The sequence below is a fragment of the Mastigoproctus giganteus genome, chromosome 12 (genome assembly GCF_048544385.1).
Source record: "Mastigoproctus giganteus isolate SK-2022 chromosome 12, ASM4854438v1, whole genome shotgun sequence".
Lineage (NCBI taxonomy): Eukaryota > Metazoa > Arthropoda > Arachnida > Uropygi > Thelyphonidae > Mastigoproctus > Mastigoproctus giganteus.
In genome coordinates, this window is record NC_143586.1 from 83,088,433 (window position 1) to 83,110,632 (window position 22,200).

At 38.3% G+C, this 22,200-nt stretch overlaps 1 protein-coding gene across 7 annotated transcripts in view; it reads left to right on the forward strand.

The window, feature by feature from the left end:
• scrib (scribble planar cell polarity protein) overlaps positions 1-22,200 on the forward strand; it is a 1,177,936-nt gene that overhangs the window by 139,758 nt on the left and 1,015,978 nt on the right. For all 7 annotated transcript variants that reach the window (XM_090386364.1, XM_090386369.1, XM_090386366.1 and 4 more), the window contains exon 4: positions 17,728-17,817. In XM_090386364.1, coding sequence (XP_090242490.1) covers positions 17,728-17,817 — 90 coding nt within the window. The remainder of the gene's footprint in view (positions 1-17,727; positions 17,818-22,200) is intronic.

Consider the following 22,200-nt stretch of genomic DNA (forward strand, 5'->3'; position numbering starts at 1 on the left):
GGGATAGAATTTTTCTCAGTGACTATTTTTACAGGGATGGGATAGACTTCAGTAGGAGTAAGTACAAAAACATGTGCTGATGCTATCAAGACAGTAATAGGTGGGTTGGGAAACTGCTAGCTTGGGGGAGGATATACAGACTAATAGTTTTAAATAGAGCTGCAGGCAGAGGTGAAAGTGATTCTTGCATTACTGCTGTTGGTACATGCAGTGGCCTGGAAAGCAAGCTGTCTGATATTTCAGACCCTGCTATCAGTCATCATGGAACAAATGAATATATGGGCTGTTTCAGGATAATGAAGAGCAAGAACACGTGCATGTATACTTGCATATACACTAATGCTAGAAGCATTGTAAATAAATTTGAATTTGAAGTACTGATTAAGTCATCGAATGCTCACATTGTAGGAATAGTGGAGACGTGTTGTCACTCAGGCATAAGTGATGCTGAATTTGAATATGGGTAGTACAATGTATACAGGAAGGACAGACAGGAGAGGTGGAGTGGGTATGCTTTTAGTTAAGAAGAATATTAAATCTAAGGCAGTGTATAATGTGAGATTTTAACTTTCCATATGTTGACTGGAATCTGTGGATTTGGTCACTCATGCTAGCAAGACTTTTGTGAATTTCTTGGATGACTGTTTTCTACAGCACCATGTTAGAGAGCCAACAAGAGGGAGCAATAGTCTTGATCTGGTTATCAGCAGTGATTGTTCATGCATTAAGAATCTGCAGGTAAAAGACCTACTGGGTGGCAGCGATCAGAGTGTACAAATGTGGAATTTAATTAAATACATAACTACTGTCAAGGGTAAAGGCTTTCGTAAGGGTGACTATAGTGGTCTCAGAGAGTTTTTAAAGTGCATGGATGCACATAAATTATCAGGTGATAAAGAAGGCTATTGTAGATAAAATTAAGTCTATAATGAAGTTACAAAGGAGGTTAGACAAGCTAAGGCAGATTATGAGAATTCTCTGACAAAGAATGCAAAGAAAAACAACAGACTTTTATGCTTTTATTATCACTAGAAGGAAGAAGTTGAGTTACATTGGGCTATTTGATGTGCATGGGCTAATGGTTGATGATCCTGCTCAGGTTTCAGACAAATCGGAATGTGCAAATTGCAATTTTGCATCTGCATTTACACACAAGGAATTCTTTATGGTAGGGGTTGCCAGAAGTTTATCAAATTCTAACGAGGAGCTAAATGACTCTGATGACTTGAAAGGAAAGTGGAGGAGAAATTGTTGAGGATGGACATAAAAAAGGAACTTGGGGTGGATGGAATCTATCCAGTTATGCTAAGGGAGTCAGCAAAGGAGGTAAGCAAACCCCTTACCCATAATTATGAGAGCATCCTTAGATTCAGGGAATGTCCCAGTGAACTGAAGAAGTGCAAATATATCTCCAGTTCATAAAGGGGGATAAAAAGACAACATGAGTAATTACAGACCTGTTAGGTTAATGTCTGTTCCAGGCAAACTAATGGAATCACTGGTTAAAGAAATAATGCAGGACCATTTGGTCAGACATTCAATTATAATTGTACTGCAATCACAGCATGGATTTGTCAAGGGGCAGTCTCGTCTAACTAATCTGATAAGTTACTATGATGCAGTAATGACCAAGAAAATTGATATAAAATATAATTTTGACATGATATACTTAGATTTCAGAAAGTCTTTTGATATGTTACACATAAAAGGCTGCAATACAAACAAGACCAATGTGGCATAAAGGACAAGTTACTGTTATGGATAAAGGGATGGTTAAGTGGAAGAAAACAGAGAGTGGTTATCAATGGACAATGCTCTTTATGTTCTAATGTTATTAGTGGAGTTCCCCAGGGTTCAGTGATGGGTCCATTGTTATTTTCAGTATTTATCAATGATATTGATGAAGGTATATCGGGCTTAATATCTAAGTTTGTAGTTGATACTAAGGTTGGCAGGCTAACAATAGTCATCGGGGTGAGATACTGCAACAAGATCTAGCAAAAAAAATCTAGGAAATGGCAGTTGAAGTTTATCATTGACAAATGCAAGGTACTGCACATGGGTAGCAGTTACCCCAGAGTATTAGATGACGAGTATTAGTAATGGCCATGTGGTGCAAGGAAGCCTAAGGCTTATGCTGCACCAGCAAAAAATAAATAAATAAAATAAAATGAAATATAATAAAAAAAAATACACAATTTATTATTCATCAAAAAAAAATAATAAATAATAAATAAACTAATAATAAAATTAAATTAAATAATTAATAACAGAAAAGGAAACAGACAACCTGTGTATTTCTCTCCTCCCGTAGGTAGCTATCCAATTGACCTTTGAATTTCCCCAAACTGTCAAGCCTCAACAACCCATGTAGGTAATCCAGTAATTTATAACTTGCTGGCTAAAATAAAACTTCCTGCAATCCAGTCTAAAAGTCTCCACCCATAACTTGAATTTATGGCCCCTCATTCAAGAATCAATTATAACCGTGAAAATTTTGTCCTCATTCATTTTACTTTTTCCACTCAGAGCCTTAAACACCCCAATCAAGTCTCCTCTAAGATGCATAGTTTTCAAAAGGATACTGGCAAGGTTCCCCAAAATGTCACCTAAATGTCACCTAAATGTGCAAGAATTCTACCGAACAAACCATTCCAATATTCATGTAGTACAAGAGTGGTAATCAATAAAAGCATAATTTCTTAAAGAGTTACAATAAATACATTTCTTCTAATATGAGCCTAAGCAAAAAAAAAAAAAAAAAATTCACGAGATCAATGGAAAATATGCAACTTTATCAGCATTAGTCAAGGCACAGGATTCAAGAAACCAAGCTTATATAGCATCAGCCAAAAAAAAAAAAAAAATCTAATTTCACACATCCGCTTGCTCCAAATGTTTGTATAGTTTTGCCTTTAATCTATTTAAGCTATTAACTTCTACAATGACAGATGGAAGTTTGTTCCAGCAATCAACCACACGCTGGCTAAAGACAAACTTCTGCACATTTGTCCTACAACTATCTTTCCTCAATTTGAATTTATGCCCTCTCAGACAATTTTTCTGAGCAGCAGGCAATCCCATCAGCACTGAGCATACTAAAATCATTCAAGGCTTTATACACCTCAATCAGATCACCTTGCAGGTGCTTCGTCTCCAGACGCTGTAATTTGCAAAATTTAAGCCTTTCTTTGTAAGAGCAACCCTTTGTTCCATTCACTAATCTTGTTGCCCTTCTCTGCACTCGCTCCAGCAGCTTTACATCCTTCCTAAATGAAGCCTCCATACCTGTATACAGTACTCAAGGTGTGGCCTGACCATTGCCTTATACAAGGGGATAATTACCTCCTTATCCCTGCTAGAAAAATTCCTGTATATCATTGACAAGACACCATGAGCTACTCTTGCAGACCATCTGCACTGCTCAGAAAACTTCATATCTGTCTGCACAATTACCCCAGGTCCTTTTCATTCTCTACCGCTGTCAGTATGATACCACAGAGTTGATATGTTACTCTGGGATTACTGCTTCCCATATGCAGTTCTTTACATTTGTCATTGTTAAACTTCAGTTGCCACCTCTCAGCCCATCTGCTTAACTTTTCCAGATCCTGTTGCAGCAGCGTACTGTCAGTGTCCTTAACAACCCTGCCAACCTTCGTATCGTCTGCAAATTGGACATTAAGCTTGATATACCATCATCAATATCATTTATAAATACAGAAAACAAGAATGGACCCAACACTGAACCCTGAGGGACTCCACTAATAACATTAGTCCACGATGAGCAGTGTCCATTGATTACCACTCTGTCTTCTCCCACTCAACCATCCCTTTATCCATAACAGCAATTGGCCTCCAATGCCACACTGCTCCAATTTATGCAGCAGTCTTCCATGTGCAACAGTATCAAAAGCCTTTCTAAGCTCCAAATATATGATATCAAAGTTATTCCCTGCATACAGTTCCGTTGTGACATCATAGTATCTAATCAAATTGGTTAGACAAGACTTCCCCTTAACAAAACTATGCTGTGTCCGAGCTATAACTGAATTCTTGTCTAGATGTTCGTGCAGTGCTTCTTTAACCAGTGCCCCCATTAATTTCCTCGGATCAGAAGTTAATTGACAGGTCTGTGCCTCCCTTTAATCCTCCTTTGTGAATTGGGATCACATTTGCACATCTCCTGTCCATAGGTATGAGAGTCCAAGGAAGCTCTCATAATTATGGCTAAGGGATTGCTTGCTTCCTTTGCTGCCTCCTTTAATATAACTGGATAGATTTCATCCACCCCGGGTGCCTTTCTTATGTTTATCTTGAATAATTTCTCCTTCACTTTGCTCTCATTTATTACAAAATCATCTAGCTCACTGCCAGAGTTTAATTCACTGCCGGCATTCCCCTCCCTGAATAACTCCCCGTGTGTGTGAATACAAAATACTCATTTAATTTGTTAGCTACCTGAGCAGGATCATCAACAGTTGAACCATGGATATCCAGCGGACCAATCTGATTCATCCCCTTCCTTCTAGAATTTACATAAGTAAAGAACTCTTTGCTGTTTTTCTTTACATCCTTTGCCAAAGATTTCTCGTAATCTGCCTTTGCTTGCCTAACCTTTGTGACTTGGATACAGACCAGCTTATATCTATCATAGGCTTCCGTGTCACCCATTAATTTATATGTATCCCATGCATTTTTCTTCTCTGCCATATGTCTCATTAGTTCATCTGACTTCCATTTAGGCCTAAACCCTGAACAATATTTCTTAGTTGGTATGAAAAGCCTAGTAGCTTCCAAGATGAATTCTTTGAATGCTTCCAATTTTGAATTTGCTGTTGGTAACACATCAGTAGGTCCCACTGTATAGAATTTAAATACTGTCCCAGACCTCGTAGTCGCCTTGATGAAAGCAAAAACCCTTCCCTTTATCCCTGATCACTTCAGCACACTGTGATCACTGCCACCTAGTGGTTCATTTATCTGCAGATAAATGCAGAATGACTACTGATAATCGGATCCAGAGTATTACTCCCTCTAGTTGCCTCCTGAACATACTGCTGTAGAAAACAATCATCCAATAATTCCACAAAAGCCTTGCTAGTGTGTGAGTGACCAACCCACAAATTCCAGTCAATATCTGGAAAATGTAAATCCCTCATTATAAGACTCTCTGATTTACTGGCCTACTCTATTTTTCTGTACAGTTACTTATTGAACTCATCGGAGTCATTAGGCCTATAACACACTCTTAATCTTAATTTTGATTTTCCAATGTTTATGTCACACCAAACTGACTCGACACTGCACTGTCCAGCCATGTCGACTGGCTGTACTCACTTGGATTTTGTGTTTCTTAACTAATAGTATAACCCTTCCTATCCTGTCTATCCTTCCTGTAAACATTGTACTCCCCAAATTCCATTTATGCATTCCTTATATCTGTGTGACACCACTTCTCTGATATCCCAACAGTATCTGCCTTTGATGTTTTGACCAATAATTCAAATTCATCAAATTTATTTACCAAACTCCTAGCATTGGTGTCACAAGTATATATGCACCTGTTCCTATTCTTAACTACCCTGATTACTTGTACTTCAATGTTTACTTGTACTGCAATGACTCCTGGCAGTCTCTGAAATCCCCTACATCCTGTTTTCCAGGCTGCTGCTCATTCCAATAGAAACAGTGCAAGAATCACTTTTACCTCTGCCAGTGGCCACTGTTAATCTATTAGTCCCTGTGTCCCCCCAAATAGGCACTTCTGTAGCCAGGTGGGAAGGAGCAGCAGTGTGTAGCACACGCTTCTTGATTAGACCGGGGTTTGAGCCCATCACCACCAAATACGGAAAGGTCAGGGAATGACCACCATGGAGCAATATGGCCTTAGTTGCTAATGCTCCTAAAAAAAAAAAAATAACAGTCGCCCCAAACTAGCAGTTTCAGACCCATCTAACACTGCCTCGGTAGCATCAGCACCCTTTCTATTTAAGTGTGTCCCATTCCTGTAGAAGCAGTCTCTCCTTTTAACAAACACAGACCAGGCTGAGAAAAATTCTACCGCTTGAGCTGTGCACAATCTCTCCAGGGCCAGAGAGAGATTGTGCAGTTCTGAAAGCTTTTTTTCACAGCTTTTTGTCAACAGTGACCTGTACTTGTTAATTAATTCCACCGGTCTGCTACTCTTAATATTATTAGTGCTAATGTGTACAACGATATCACCTTTTATGCCCTTAAAAGATGTTATCTGCTGTACAGCGTCATCAACCTTTGCCCCTGGCAGACACATTTGCAAATAAAAAGAAAAGAAGAATAAGATTATTATTATAATACTTGCATGTTTGATTATAATTTTCAAATTAATCGGCAGATAAAGGAACCACTAGGTGGCAGTGATCACAGTGTACTGATGTAGGATTTACTTAAAGACTTAACATCAGGGGTAAAGGGAAGGGTTTTTGCTTTTGTAAAGGTGATTACAATGGTTTCAGACAGTTTTGAAATTCTATAAGTGGGACCAATTGATGTTGCCAGCAGTAAATTCTAAATGGGATGCATTCAAGGAATTAAATTTGGAAGCTACCAGACTTTTCATACCAACTAAGAAATATTGTTCAAGGTTTAGGCCTAAATGGATGTCAAATCAACTAATGAGACTTGTGGCAGAAAAGAAAAATGCATGGGATGTATATAAATTATCAGGAGGCACAGACACTTATGGTAGATAAGCATCTGTAATAAGATATAAGTTAATCTGTAATCAAGTCTCAAAGGAGGTTAGGCAAGCAAAGGCAGATTATGAGAAATCTTTGGCAAAGGACACAAAGAAAAACGCTAAAGACTTCTTTACTTAAGTAAACTTGAGAAGAAAGTGGATGAATCAGATTGGTCCACTTGATGTTGATAGTTTGATTATTGATGATCCTGCTGAGGTAACTGAGAAACCGAATGAGTACTGTATTTTGCTTCTACATTCACAGTTGAGGAGTTATTAAGGGAGAAGAAGGCCATACAGTTTATCAAACTGTAATGGGGAGCTAAAGGATTTTGTAATAACTGAGAGCAAAGTGGAGAAGAAATTGTTAAAGTTAAACATAAGAAAGGCACCTGGGATGGATGGGATCTATCCAGTTAAAATAAAGGAGGCAGCAAAAGAAGTAAGCAGTCCCTTAGCCATGATTATGTGGGTATCCTTGGACTCAGGGGAGGTCCTCACGGACTGGAGATGTGAAAATGTATCCCCAGTTTACAAAGGGGGATCGAAAGGTGACAGGAGTGACTACAGACCTGTTAGTTTAACTTCTGTTATGGGGAAAATAATGGAGTCACTGGTTAAAAAAGCACTGCAGGATCATCTACATAAGACCAGTTATAGTTCAGACACAGCATTGGTTTGTTAAGGGGAAGTCTTGTCTGACCAATTTGATTGGATACTACAATTTGGTCACAAGAGAACTGGATGAATAATGTCGATATCATATACTTGGATTTTAGGAAAGATTTTGATACTGTTGCACATAGAAGACTACTGTACCAGTTGGAGCAGTATGGTGTTAAGGCTAAGTTGTTGCCATGGATAAAGGACGAGTGGGAGAAGACAGAGTGGTAATCAATGGACTCTGCTCTTCGTAAATTAATGTTATTAGTGGTTTTCCCCCAGGGGTCCTTCTTGGGCCCACTTCTATTTTCTGTATTCATCACTGATATTGATAAAGCTATATCAGGCTTATGCCCAAGTTTTCAGATGATACAAAGATTGGTAGGGTTGTTAATGAAAGTAAGGACAGCATGTTACTGCAAAGGATGTGGAAAAGTTGAGCAGATGGGCTGAGAGATGGCAACTGAAGTTTAACCTTGACAAATGAAAATGCTGCATATGAGTAGTAACCCCAGAGTAACATACCAACTGTGTCGTACTACACTCAGGCTTAGTCGAGAATAAAAAGACCTGGTTTAATCGTGCAGTTAGATATGAAGTTTTCTGAGCAGTATAAAAAAGCTGGAAGACTAGCTCAGAGGTCTTCGCATGGCTAAGGAGCTGATTGTCCCCTTGTATAAGGCAGTGGTTAGGCCACACCTTGAGTACTGCATACAGGTCTGGAGGCCTCAATTTAGAAAAGATGTAGAACTAATGGAATGAGTACAGAGAAGGGCAGCAAGATTAGTGAGTGGAACAAAGGGTTGCTGTTACCAAGAAAGGCTAAAATTCTGCAAATTGCAGACTTTGGAGATGAGGCACCTGTCAGGTGATCTGGTTGATTAAGTGATGCCTTGAATAGTTTGAACAAGCTCAACGCTGATGGGGTTCTTCCTCTTGCTCAGATTTACCTAAAGAGGCATAAATGCAAATTGAGGAAAGAGAGTTGTAGAATAGATGCGTGTAAATTTGCCTTTAGCCAGCTGGTGGTTGTTTGCTCTAACAAACTTCTGTCTGAAGTTGACAGCTTAAATAAATTCAAGACTAAAGTAGACAAACTTTCGGAGTGAATGAATGGATGAAACGGGAAGGTTCTTTTTGGCTGATGCGATATAAGCTTTCTTTCTTGCATCATATTTTTTTTTTTTTTTTTTTATGAGAACCCCAAACACGAGAGGTATTATAACCTATAGTACTTAGTACCGTGCTTGGGTTGGAGGTTGAGAAGACGAAAGAAGATATTTGTTGATATTGGACTTGAACTTCTGTAGATTGTAATTTTCAGGAAATACGTATGAAGGAAGGTTGTTCCAGAAAATGGCAGTTGAATGAATAAATGAGGAAGATGAAAAGTTGGTTCTGTGGGTTTGAAGTTGGACAGTAAATGGATGTTGGCTGGTGGCGGCACGTGTTCGGACTGTTTTGAAAGAGAGAGCGGGAATTATAGAAGCCAATTCAGAAGAACAGTGCCCATGGAAGTATCTGTAGAAGAGGCATGCAGCAGAAACAGTGCGTCTATGAGAAAGCGAGTGGAGAGACTCTGTTAGAGATGAATCATTAATTAACCTAACTGCCCTCTTCTGAATGGAATCAAGAAGCCTGAGAGAGGTTTTGGGGGCACTACCCCAGATGTGGGAACAATATTCCATGGCAGGGAGGATTTGCGATTTATACAGAGTGAGCAGCTGTTTGGGAGAAAAGTAACGCCGAGAGCGAAAGAGAAAACCAAGTTTTTTAGATGTAGAGGAAGCAATATTTGTAATGTGCTTGTGCCAAGAGAGATTAGAAGTCAGGGTAATCCCCAAAAGAGATATATCATTTTGCCTAGAAATCGGAGTGTCACTAAAGATAAGCATAGGAGCAGAAGAATCCTTTTTGCGAGATATAAGACAAGACTGAGTTTTAGAAGGGTTGAAATCAACTAAGTTGTCTTTGCCCCACTGGAGAATTACCTGAAGATCGGCATTTAAGGAATTGGCAGCAGATTTTCGAGAACTTGAAGCTGATTGAGCTGGACAAGGTTTCTCAAGGTTTCTCAAAATGGAAAGTTGAATGCAATGTGCTATCATCGGCAAAACTATGGATAGGATTTCCAGTCAATGGAAGAAGGTCATTGATATACAAGAGGAAAAGAGTGGGGGAAAGAACTGAACCTTGGGGGACACCGGCATTAGTGGAGAAGTTAGAAGACAGAGAGCCATCTACCATCACCCTCAGTGAGCGATCATAGAGAAAACTGGATAACCAATTACTAAAAACAGTTGGCAAACCATAAGATGGAAGCTTGTTTAGAAGACCTTTATGCCAAACACGATCAAAAGCCTTTGAGATGTCAAGAGCAAATGCTTGTGTTTCACCGAACCTTTCCCTTGAATTAGTCCATAAATGGGTAACATAAGCCAGAATATCACCAGTGGATCGACACTGATTGAATCCATACTGGCGATCGTTGATCAGACGGAAGGTTTCTAGGTAGTTTAAGAGTTGGAGGTTAATTGATTTCTCCATTACTTTAGAAAGAGTAGAAGTAATTGCAATGGGACGATAATTGGATGGGAGGGATTTGTCACCCTTTTTAGGAACTGGCTGGATATGAGCAAATTTCCAAGCAGAAGGAAAAACACCTTTGGAATAAGAAAGTGAAAAAAGGCGGCAAAGAATAGGAGTAAGTTCAGGAGCACAGGTTTTGAGAACAAGTGGAGAAATACCATCAGGACCTGGAGCTTTCTTAGCATCAAGATTCATCAAAATCCTTCTGATATCCTTTTGACGGAAGACCACAGGAGGCATTGAATGGAGCGTGTTAGGAATGGTGGGAGGTGTTTTACCAAGATCATTAATACATGAGCTCGAAGAAAAATGGGATGCTAGCAGGTCAGCTTTATCCTTGGCTGAAGTGACAACAGAACCATCTGTTTTGGACAGAGGTGGGAGCAGAGATGGGCAAAAGTTGCGGCCAATAGCTTTGGCAAGAGACCAGAATGCTCGGCTACCATTAGGGCAAGAAGCAAGTTTTCTACTCTTAGCCTGTTCAAACTCTAGTTTGGACTGATTAATAACTGCTTTACAATTGTTGCGAGCTTTGGTGTAGGCAGAAAATGAAACTGAAGAATTAGAAACAAGCCAATTACGATATGCAACGTTCTTCTCTCGGACAGCCTTAGCACATTTATTGGAAAACCAAGGTTTAGATAAAGGACTAGATTTTAAAGTGGAGTGTGGGATAAAGGATTCCATTCCTGCAAGAATAATTTCACTGACACGATCTGAGCAAACATTGACATCAGAAGTTTTGAAACAGTAATCAGACCAAGGAAAAGAAGAAAAGGAGTCTTGCAGGTCATCCCATTTTGCATTCTTGTAATGCCAAACAATACGAGGTTGGGAATAGCCATGAGATAAAGGTTCCATTTGAGAAGAGACAATCACCAAGTTGTGATCTGAAGTGCCTAAAGGACCTCTCACTTCAACCTTTTACTTAGAAGGGTTGTTTGTGAGAAAAAGATCAAGCGTATTGGCTGTATGATTAGGATTGTCCGGTATTCTTGTAGGTAAATGAACAATCTGTGCTAGGTCATTAGTAATTGCAAAAGCCTCAGCATCCCGACCTGCTGGGTCGGTGTGACTAGAAAACGGAAGCCAGCTGGAGTTGTGAACGTTAAAATCACCAAGGAAAATTACCTCACTGTTAGGAAAGTTGGACTGGAGAAAGTCAAGTTGCAACGAGAGGAAGTCAAAGAGCTCCAAGTGATTAGTGGAGTTGGGAGAATGGTAGAGACAACAGATGAATTTGACACAATGAGGTAGAGAGATTTTAAGCCAGAGAAGATCAAAGAGAGGAGATTCCAAATTGTCAAGTCTTTCACAGGGAATATCAGAACGGACATATGCACAAGTACCACCTTTGAGGCGAAAGGAATCATACAGCAAATAATTTGGACATCTGAGATGAGCAGTAGTTGAATCAACTGATAACTGAGATTCAGTCAGAAAAAGTACATGGGGTTTGGAAGACTGCAAGTGGAAATGGACATCGTTGAGATTAGAATTGAGACCACGTATATTTGTGAAATGAATTAGGAAGTCCTTGGGAGGTTTAGATCTTTTAGACCTGCTGGGTCGGTGTGACTAGAAAATGGAAGCCAGCTGGAGTTGTGAACGTTAAAATCACCAAGGAAAATTACCTCACTGTTAGGAAAGTTGGACTGGAGAAAGTCAAGTTGCAAAGAGAGGAAGTCAAAGAGCTCCAAGTGATTAGTGGAGTTGGGAGAACGGTAGAGACAACAGATGAATTTTACACAATGAGGTAGAGAGATTTTAAGCCAGAGAAGATCAAAGAGAGGAGATTCCAAATTGTCAAGTCTTTCACAGGGAATATCAGAACGGACATATGCACAAGTACCACCTTTGAGGCGAAAGGAATCATACAGCAAATAATTTGGACATCTGAGATGAGCAGTAGTTGAATCAACTGATAACTGAGATTCAGTCAGAAAAAGTACATGGGGTTTGGAAGACTGCAAGTGGAAATGGACATCGTTGAGATTAGAATTGAGACCATGTATATTTGTGAAATGAATTAGGAAGTCCTTGGGAGGTTTAGATCTTTTCGCAGATAAGCTTGCTCTTTTATTTTTACAATTCATGGTGTATTCAATAGTAAGAAAAAGTGGGTGGGACATGCTGTATGAAGTAATGAAATTTTTGGATATGGCATACATGTGGTAAGAATATACCCAGATCCTTGACATAACGTGGCCTCGACAATGCTCCCCGCATACACACTACTCGGGCTCCCCCCAGTCACTATCTGGCAGAGTAGAGGTAGCAAGATTATACACTAGCTGATCCGGAAGCTTCCTAGAGAGTTACCAATAGGTTCAGTCCGGTGTACTAACTAGCGGCCGGCCTGCGAACACCGTTTTAGAGCTGTACCCTCGAAATGTAAGGAATATTGGATCTCGCCACGACATTCATCATAACCTCAAAAATCATCAATCATACTGCATGATGAAGAGATAGGGAAGGGTTGGCCGGAACTTAGCTCTAGAGACTAAACATGGGTTCCACCACTTCAAGCCTCCAATAAGCAAAGTGGTGGTATTTCACCGGTTGATGAGAGTCATCTACCACCTAGTACTGCCTGGTAACATAGAGGGGTGGCGTTCCTCCATGTGGTGTGGGCGCCACACCTCGACCCCTGCTTACGTTGGTTCACACCTGGGTGGTCACCCCCCATGTACTTGTGCATGAAGGTTATACCCAGGATTACTAACAGTCCCACCATCGTGAAGGTGCAAGCAGAGGATTTGGCTGTCATAGACCGTCCGGACTTCGCCGAAATTGGGTCCACTTTGACTTGAGTGTCACCCGAATATCAGTTCCATCAGCGTTTTAGACTCCCAGGTAGCAAGAACAGCTTGTCTGGCATATCTGAGAGAATGTCTGTGACATATGCCTCTGCTAATGCTATTTTGTATGTCTTTTTTTTTTTTGTTGATTTTAATCGGTGATTTTCATGTTATTAAACTGTGATTATTGTCAGTAATATAATAAAAAATTGTGTATATATATATATATATATATATATTATATGTATCCCCTAAAGTTTACATTCTTTCCCCGTGCATTGCCCCTGAAGTTTACATTCTCTCCCCAGTGCAAACACTCTGGATTCAACACTGATGGGAACATAAGAGTATCTTACCTAGACAGGCTCCAGTTCTGCAAATTGCAGCATCTCGAGACCAGGCACCTGTGGGAAGATCTAATTGAGGCATTTAAAGCATTAAACAGATTGAGTAAGCTGAATGCTAATGGTATTGTTCCGCTTGCTGAGATTACACATGAGGGGGCATAAATTCAAGTTGAGGAAGGATGGTTGCAGGATTAATGTGAAGAAGTTTGCCTTCATTGAGCGGGTGGTTAATTGTTGGAACAGGCTTTCATCTGTTGTCGAAGATGATGGGTTGAATAAATTCAAGGGAGAACTAGACAAATTCTTGTAAGGTATGGGTGGCTGAACTTTTTTTTTCTTCTTTTGGCTGATTCTATGTAAACTTGCTTTCTTGCATCATTTGCCATTCTACTACTATTATTGGTCTACCAGATATGAATTGTATATCTATTGATGATCTTGTTTCAGTAATTTGCTTGAAAAAAAAGTCTTGTATGAAGATAATACCCAGTTTAATTATTAATTTATTGGGAGAAACACATGTAGGAGTTGATAAATATTCTAAGTTATAAAACTGAAAATGCTACATTCCTTCTAGTGCAGGCAAATAATTGAGTTTGTTTGTTCCTTTGTTTTAAAAAGGAAATTTATTATTATTATTATTACTTTTTCTTTTAATTTGCATTTTGATTCGGATACCTCAGCAATTTTTGCAAATTTTAGATGTCACATTTTTTTGCAAATTTCAAATTTCACACTGCCTGTGTTAATCATATCTCATGTCTTAATTAAGAAGTGAGAAAAGTTGTCAGTACTTTTTTGGTAGAAAAAGTTGCTAGACATTACAATTTTTTCATAAGATAGAAATAGACATTGCTATTGTTGCTAGACATGCTAGACATTACAGTTATTTCATAAGATGGTATTAGATAGAATTCTACAATTTTAAGTTAAATTTAATGTAATTATGGGAAAATTCCTACTGAAATAAAGAGGTGGGTTTTGTTTATGTCCTGCTTAGCAAACAGCAGTTGTGAAACTGGTGGAGTAATTGTGGTGTCTCAGTAGATGGGCAAGATTTAATCTGAAACCCAGACTTGTGAGAAATGTTGTTTTGGAAAAGATTCTCAATTAAGATGTAATTTTTGAGAATTAGTATCATAAATGATTTTATTTTAAATTAAGCACTGTTGCACAATTGAAGCTGCAATCCTAGTCTAATAATTGTTGCAATAAACAAGTGAACCATCATGACTAAAATGTGAATGAACTCTTTCTGATGATTTTTATATCAATAAAATTGTTTCTGGAAAAGGAAGTTCTTAACCAGAAGTTTTGTTCTCAATTTCTGAAGATCCAAATCTCATGCAAATAATTAAGGTTATTTTGTGTGAAAATATAGGCTAGATATTTCAGTTTGAAAATTCATAATTGTCTATCCATTCAAAATCAGACAACTATCAAGATTTATTGGTGGAGTTCGAATAACTCCATGAGCTAATAGCAGACTGGAGGTCTGGATATGAAATTTCCTTTTTTTATTTTTTATTGTAGCCCTTCACATTATATAAGCTAAAATATAACAATATATAATATTAGCATTAGCTAGTAGAGGCATATGATGCAAGAAAGCAAGCTTATGGAGCATAAGCCCCCCCCCCCCAAAAAAACTTCCCATTTCACCGATCCATTTTTTCCAAGAGTTTATCCATTTCTTCCTTGAATTTTTTTAAGCTATCAACTTCAACAACAACAGATGGAAGTCTGTCCCAGCAAAAGGCAAATTTGCACACATCTATTCTAGAACTGCCTTTTCTCAATTTGAGTTTATGCCCCTTAGGGTCATAATTTGAGCAAGAGGAAGTATCCCATCAGCATTGAGTCTGCTGAAACGATTTAAGGCCTTATACACCTCAGTCGGATCATCTTGCAGGTGCCTAGTCTCCAAATGCTGCAATTTGCAGAACTTAAGCCTTTCTTGCTAAGAGCACCCCTTTTGTTCCCCTCACCAATCTTGTTGCCCTTCTCTGTACGTGTTCTAGCAACTCTGTCCTTCGTAAAATGAGGTCTCCAGACCTGTACGCAGTACTCAAGGTGTGACCTAATCATTGCTTTATTGAAAGGGATAATCACCTTGCTATCCCTGCTAGCAGAATTCCTGTATATCTTTGAGAAGAGCCCATGATCTGCTATGGCAGCCTGTGTGCACTGTCAGAAAACTTCATATCTGACCGCACAATTGCTCACAGATTCTTTTCATTCTGTGGGTTCTAGGTCACTCCAAATAACTGAAATTCCAAAAAGTAATGATTTTTTCTTACCTTTAGATCATTGTCTCAATTCTTCCATGCAGATATTGCACTCATTGTATTGAGCCTTGAATTGTGCTGGTCCTTAAAATTTAATTCCAGAGTGTGCATAATTTGCTTTTTTTTTTAATGAATGTTGTAATTTGTTGCTTTAGTTTCTTTATAACAAATTTTCCATAAGTATAAAGAAAATATCTGGACTGTTTACATAACCAACCAAATAAATAAATAAAAAGTCAGTCTGCATGCAAAAACAAGTACCATACAGAAATTACACATCAATACAGCCTGTAAACTACTTATGTACTTATATACTCTCACAAGAAATGCAATGCATTTCTTGTAAAATCTAGAATAATCTAATGCATCTCATCACTAATTGAGAACTTCCCAGCCAATGCCATTCCAGAATTTTTTGCCACATCTCTCTCTCTCTCTCTCTCTCTCTCTCCTTCTTTTCTCCACCACTTGTATTTTGCATTGCGAAAGTCACAAATAATTGAGAACACTTTTGCATTGCACAGAAATCTGTAAGCAGGGATTTTGAACATTTAAAGCAAAAAACGAAATATGGTCCAGTGTCAATTATTCCCTTACATAAAAGTAAACAATTTTTTGAAAAATAGTGTTGAGAGGGGGAAAAAAAAAAAAATTGATACCAATTTCAGAATCAACGTGTAGGCATTTTCTGTAAATTGGTAATAAATATAATAAATGATATAAATAAATAATATTTACTTTATTTATTAAGTTAATTTGTTTTTGCGCTAGTTACTCTACTAAAATAAATGTGCAATACAGAAAAATTCTGTACAGAGCTATAAAGTTTTGGCAATTATGCCACAGCCTTCGACAAACAGAAATAATCTCTAATTCGCTCGGTATCTTACATTTTTATCAGACTGCAATTGTGTTATATGGTTGAATCTCATTGATTCATTAAATCTTTAATATAATAAAAAAGTTCTCTTATTATACACTGATGAGCCAAAAACGGTATGACCACCTAACTAAAATGACGTTGGTCCTCCACGTGCAGCCAAAACAGCTTGTACCCAGCGGCAAGGCACGGACGTTACAAGATTTCTAAATGTCTTGTGGTATCTGGTACCAACACGTAACCAGCAGATCCTTTACCTCCTATAAACTCTGTCATTGAGACGCCACAGATTGAATTTCTGTTCCAACACAAACCACAGATGCTCAATAGGATTGATGTCTGGGGAATTTGGAGGCCAGGGCAATACCTGGAAGTCTTCCTCATGTTCTGCGAACCAGTCTCGAACAGTCCAGTCGGTGTGGCATTGCAGCATTATCCTGCTGAAAGACAGCACTGCCAGAGGGGAAGACCATTGCCATGAAAAGATGTAGCTGGTCAGCAATGATGTTTTGCTAGGTGGTAGGTATCAGAGTGCCCAGCACATGGATGACTGGACACAGGGTATTCCAGCAGAACATTGCCCAAAGTATGACACTGCTTCAACTGGCTTGTTTTTGTCCCATACATCCATGCGCCATCACTTCCCCAGGTAAATGATGCACACGTACCCGGCCATCCACATGATTCATTGATGGAAACGTGATTCACCGAACCACACGACATTCTTCCAATTACTCAAGGTCCAGTTTTGATGCATGCATGCCCATTGTGTGCTGTTGCCGGTGAACTGTGGTTAGTATGGTATTTGGAGCGGCCTGCGGCTATGCTGCCCCATTTTCAGCACGTTTCGATGTACTGTGTGTTGTGACACATTATTTCTGTTACCAGCATTCCAGTTACCGGTGATTTGCGCCACAGATGCCCTTCTGTTGCCACGTACCATTCGGGAGACCCTTCGCCCACCTTGAGCATCGATGAGGTGTGATCATTAAACACCTCGCCAGCAGTTCAATGGTTTCCCCATCCTCGGATCACTTTCGGTAGCTACTAACCATGGCTGACCATGAGCATCCCACCAGCTGTGCCGTTTCGGATATACTCTTACCCAGTCGTCCGGCCATTACAATTTGGCCTTTGTTAAACTCCTTAAGTCTGCTGCCTTTTCCATCTGAAGAACAAGAGTAACACTGATTAACGGAGCTCATTATCGGTTGTTTTTTAAACCATGTCCCGACCCGCACATGCACCGTAGTTCATCTGCAGTTACTTCAATTTGCATAACGACTCGCTGGTCATAATGTTTTGGCTTGTTGGTGTTGTATGCCTCTATAAGTTATGCCTTTTTGACTTAAACTTACAAATTTCACTTAAACTTACAAATATTCATGTATTCAGTTAGTACTGTAAGTAGGTAACACTAATTTTTTTTTACCTCCTTTAGGTTGCCTTCTGGATTTGTTCAGCTGCGTAGTGTCACAGTTTTAGGGCTCAATGATATTTCATTGGCACAGTTGCCTAGTGATTTTGGAAGGTAAATACATAATTGTAATTTCTGTGTTTGGGTTTTCGATCATGCCAGATATATATTTTAAATATATTTTTAAACAGTATTACACTTTAGATGATATTAGTTAATACCACAGTACAGTAACTTATTTTTATTTAATTATCAGATGTTAATATTTTTAGTATCAAACATATAATCATAGCTGATTCCCAAACTCTTCAACTTTGAGTTTATGAAAAGCAGTGTGTGTGTGTGATTACTTAACACTTATTTAATCTGCATGGGTGAATTTCACATGAAAAGTTAGAACCAAAGGTAGGCATTAGTGATTGATCACTAATATTTCAGTATCTACATGCTGAAATACTAGTTGCCTGATAGACTGTGTTTTTTTTTTTCTATTGTTGAATACTTCTTAAAAACCTTTAGCTTTGCTATCAGCAATGGGCAAGATTCTAGAGGCTTTATGTAAACTATATACTATATATAATAATAACAGACACTATTATGCCACATGAAATTATTAACAAAATATTTTTTATTAGACTCGTATGGAATACGAGCTGAATTTCTACATTAAATTGTTAGCAGGTGACGTTTTAGGATTCTTACTGAATCCCCTCACCATAAATGCTATGGAGGGTAGAAGAACATTTAACAACTATGTAAAATAAATTGATAGACAGTTAATCAGAATAAATTATTCTGAGATTATTTTTCTGATAGAATAAATTAATCAGAAGCAATTTACAACTAAAAAATTTTGTTTCCTAATTTTAGGATATATGACAATCTGATATACATTTAGCAGTTTAGAAACTGTAAACGTTAACTGTGTAAACTGTACATACTTATGACTCTACAGATACGTCTCTCTTACTTCCTACATTGCAATTTGTTTATGATTGTACCTAGTGCATGGGTTTATAAAGAATAACTAGGTAAGATTATGGTACAAGGCTACTCCAGTGAATAAGGATCTCCCTGAGGACACTCCAGTGAATAAGGATCTCCCTACTCCAGTGAATAAGGATCTCCCTGGTTGTAAGACTGCTATGCCTGTTCTGGATGATAGCCCTGAATCTTTATTCCTCTTGTGGGTGGTATTCTGATGATAGATCAGTAACATTTCTTTGTTTCACTTTCTATTCTGTTCTTTTAAAGCTGTTGAAGTACATAATGTTGAATGATCTTTGTTTTCTGTTGATAGAATGACAAGAAGAAGAATCTTTATTGCAATGCTTAGAATGATAATTTACATAATAGTAGGTGCAACAGCCCGTCATGGCATAGTGGCTAGGGGTTAACAATGTACTACAGAGACATTGCCTCAAAAGCCAAAATACATAAATAAATAATAGAATGATAAATAAGTGAAATAAAGTACAGGAAAAGTGGAGAAATGACTTGAGTATACTACATATATAGAACATTAAGTGAGTGTACAACCATTTGTTACATACTGTAAGGATATACATTGAAGTGCATATGGATGCCCTTTTGCCGATCTCACCAGGTGAGTAGAAGAATCCCATAAGAATTCAGCTTGCCCAACCCATTCAAGGCTTTATACACCTGTTCAACCCATTCAAGGCTTTATACACCTGTTCAACCCATTCAAGGCCTTATACACCTGCTCAACCCATTCAAGGCCTTATACACCTCAGTCAGATCACCTTGCAGGTGCCTAGTCTCCAGCTGCTGCAATTTGCAGAACTTAAGCCTTCCTTGGTAACAGTAACCCTTTGTTCCATTCACCAATCTCTTTGCTCTTCTCTGTACATGCTCAAGCAAATCTACATCCTTCCTAAAATGAGGCTTCCAGACCTGTATGCAGTACTCAACGCGTGGCCTGACCTTTGCCTTATGCAGCCTGTCTGCATTGCTCGAAAAATTTCATATCTGACTGCACAGTTACTCCCAAGTCTTTCATTTTCTACCACCCTAAGTGTAGTAGAACGTAGTTGGTACATTCCTCTGGGGTTACTTCTACCTATATGCAGCACTTTGCATTTGTCAATGTTAAATTTCAGTTGCCACTTCTCAGCCCATCTGCCTAAATTTTCTAAATCCTTTTGCAGTAGCACACTGCCATTACTGTCATTAACAACCCTGCCAACCTTTGTATCGTTTGCAAACTTCGACACTAAGCCTGATATACCTTCATCAACATCATTGATAAATATACAAAACAACAGTGGACTGAACCCTGGGGGACTTCACTAATAACATTAGTCCACGAAGAGCAGCATCCATTGATTGCCACCCTCTGTCTTCTCAAACTCAACCAACCTTTTATCCATTGTAGCAACTTGCCTTTAATACCATTCTGCTGAATTTGTACAGTACCAAAGAGTTACCCGTTTTTGGACTCTTTCAAGAACTATGTCTTTCTTTAGGTGCGTTCCTTGAACACAGTATTCCAAGTGTGGTCTAACAATAGCCTTATATAAAGGGATTATGACAACCTTATCTCTACTAGTGATTGTTTGATAAATTATCCATAGGACACCATGGGCCCTCCTTGCAACCAGTCTACAATGTTTGCAGATCTTTTTATCTGACTGTATCATAATACCATAGTGGAGGAAAAGTCCTTTTCCTCCACTACTGACTTTTGTTCAACTTCGCCAAGTGTATAAGTTATTTTGGGGTTAATGTTCCCCAGGTGCAATACCTTACATTTTGCTGGATTGCTCCCATTTTTCTGACCATCTCTGAAATCTATCTAGGTCATTCTGAAGAAGCTCTACTTGGCAGCAATCATTAACTACTCTACTAAACTTTACATTACCACTAGGTGGCAGTAATCACAGTGTACTGATGTGGGATTTACTTAAAGATATAATTACCATCAGGGGTAAAGAAAAGGGTTTTTGCTTCCATAAAGGTGACTACAGTGGTCTCAAACAGTTTTTAAATTCTCTACATTGGGACCAACTGATGATGTTACCAACAAATTCTAAGTGGGAAGCATTCAAGGAATTAATCGTGGAAGCTACTAAACGTTTTTTTTTGGGGGGGGGAAGAAATGATAGGTCTTTATTTATTTTTTTTTTTCTATTGAATGATAATATTTGATATTCCTGTTATTATTCTTTGTTTTGTTCCCTTTTATTTATATAGACCTCTTTTTTTTATACCCCCACTTACACATCTGACTTAGACTTCACAGGAGAATTCCAGATTCAAGGGAACTTCTCAATTACATATAATTCCCTTCGGAAAGGCTGAATATTCAAGAATGACAAAAGCACACATTAATTTATAACATAACATAGTTTATTTACACACATATACAACATGATAAAATGATCAAAACTCAAGCACATACTAATATTATTCAAATTTGCCTATCTAGCATCAGATATATATACAATTAAGTACATTGATTTTACACTTGAAGGGTTATTTCTTTATACACAACAAAATCAATATCCTTACACAAACTTATTTTAGTTTCTTCTTTCTTCACACATGAACAGTAATTGCTTAAGAGGATTAGTTAACACTCTTTCTCCTATGTAAATCAAATTCTTACCTTATAAATTGATTTAGGAATTTCACTCTTAACTTCTGACTTAATTAATGCCCTTTTTGTCTTGGGGAATATGATATCACAAACTTTCCCTAAGATAGTACATTTGACCTCGATTTCTGGACTAATGCTTGTCCCAAAGGGTTAGCTACATTCAGAAGTTTATTTTTCTTTCTCTGTATTTCTCTACCCTTCCCTTCCAAAATATATCATACATATATGTTAGACAATAACAAATATCCAATTTCTCTCTTTTGCCTTTCTACCTATGTCAAATTATACATTACTCAAAATCCAAAACTATCATCTGACTTATCCCTATATTTATGTATATTTATTTATACCTTTGTACCACCTTCCCTTAACATCTTTCTAAATTTCTACTAATCTGATATTAGAGTTCCTACAGTCCTTTATAAGTAAGTGAGAATACCTTATAACTAGTCACTTACTTAATTTTACGAATCAGATTTCTCCGTTTTGGTGCCTCCAGCTCCTTGTCTGGGAATGGCATCATCGTTTGCCAAGGGCATTCATCTCAGGACTTCTAGTTTCTCAATGGGCTGTAGTCTACATCTGGATAGGGCATCATTTTGTCTTTTTAGGAATTTATGGGCTCGTCTTCGACACTGCTACTTAACCTTTGGTTCAGCTATTCTGGCGGACTAGGGATTACAACTTTACCTTCTCAGCTCACTTATCTGCACCTTGCCTTTATCACTGCCTTCAGATGATGGACTAGGGTTATTTCTTTCCTTGGCCTTTATCACTGCCTTCAGATGATGGACTAGGGTTATTTTTCTCCTTACACTACTTATTTTCACGCTGGCCACTTTCACTACCTTCCTATTATGGACAGGTTTATTTCT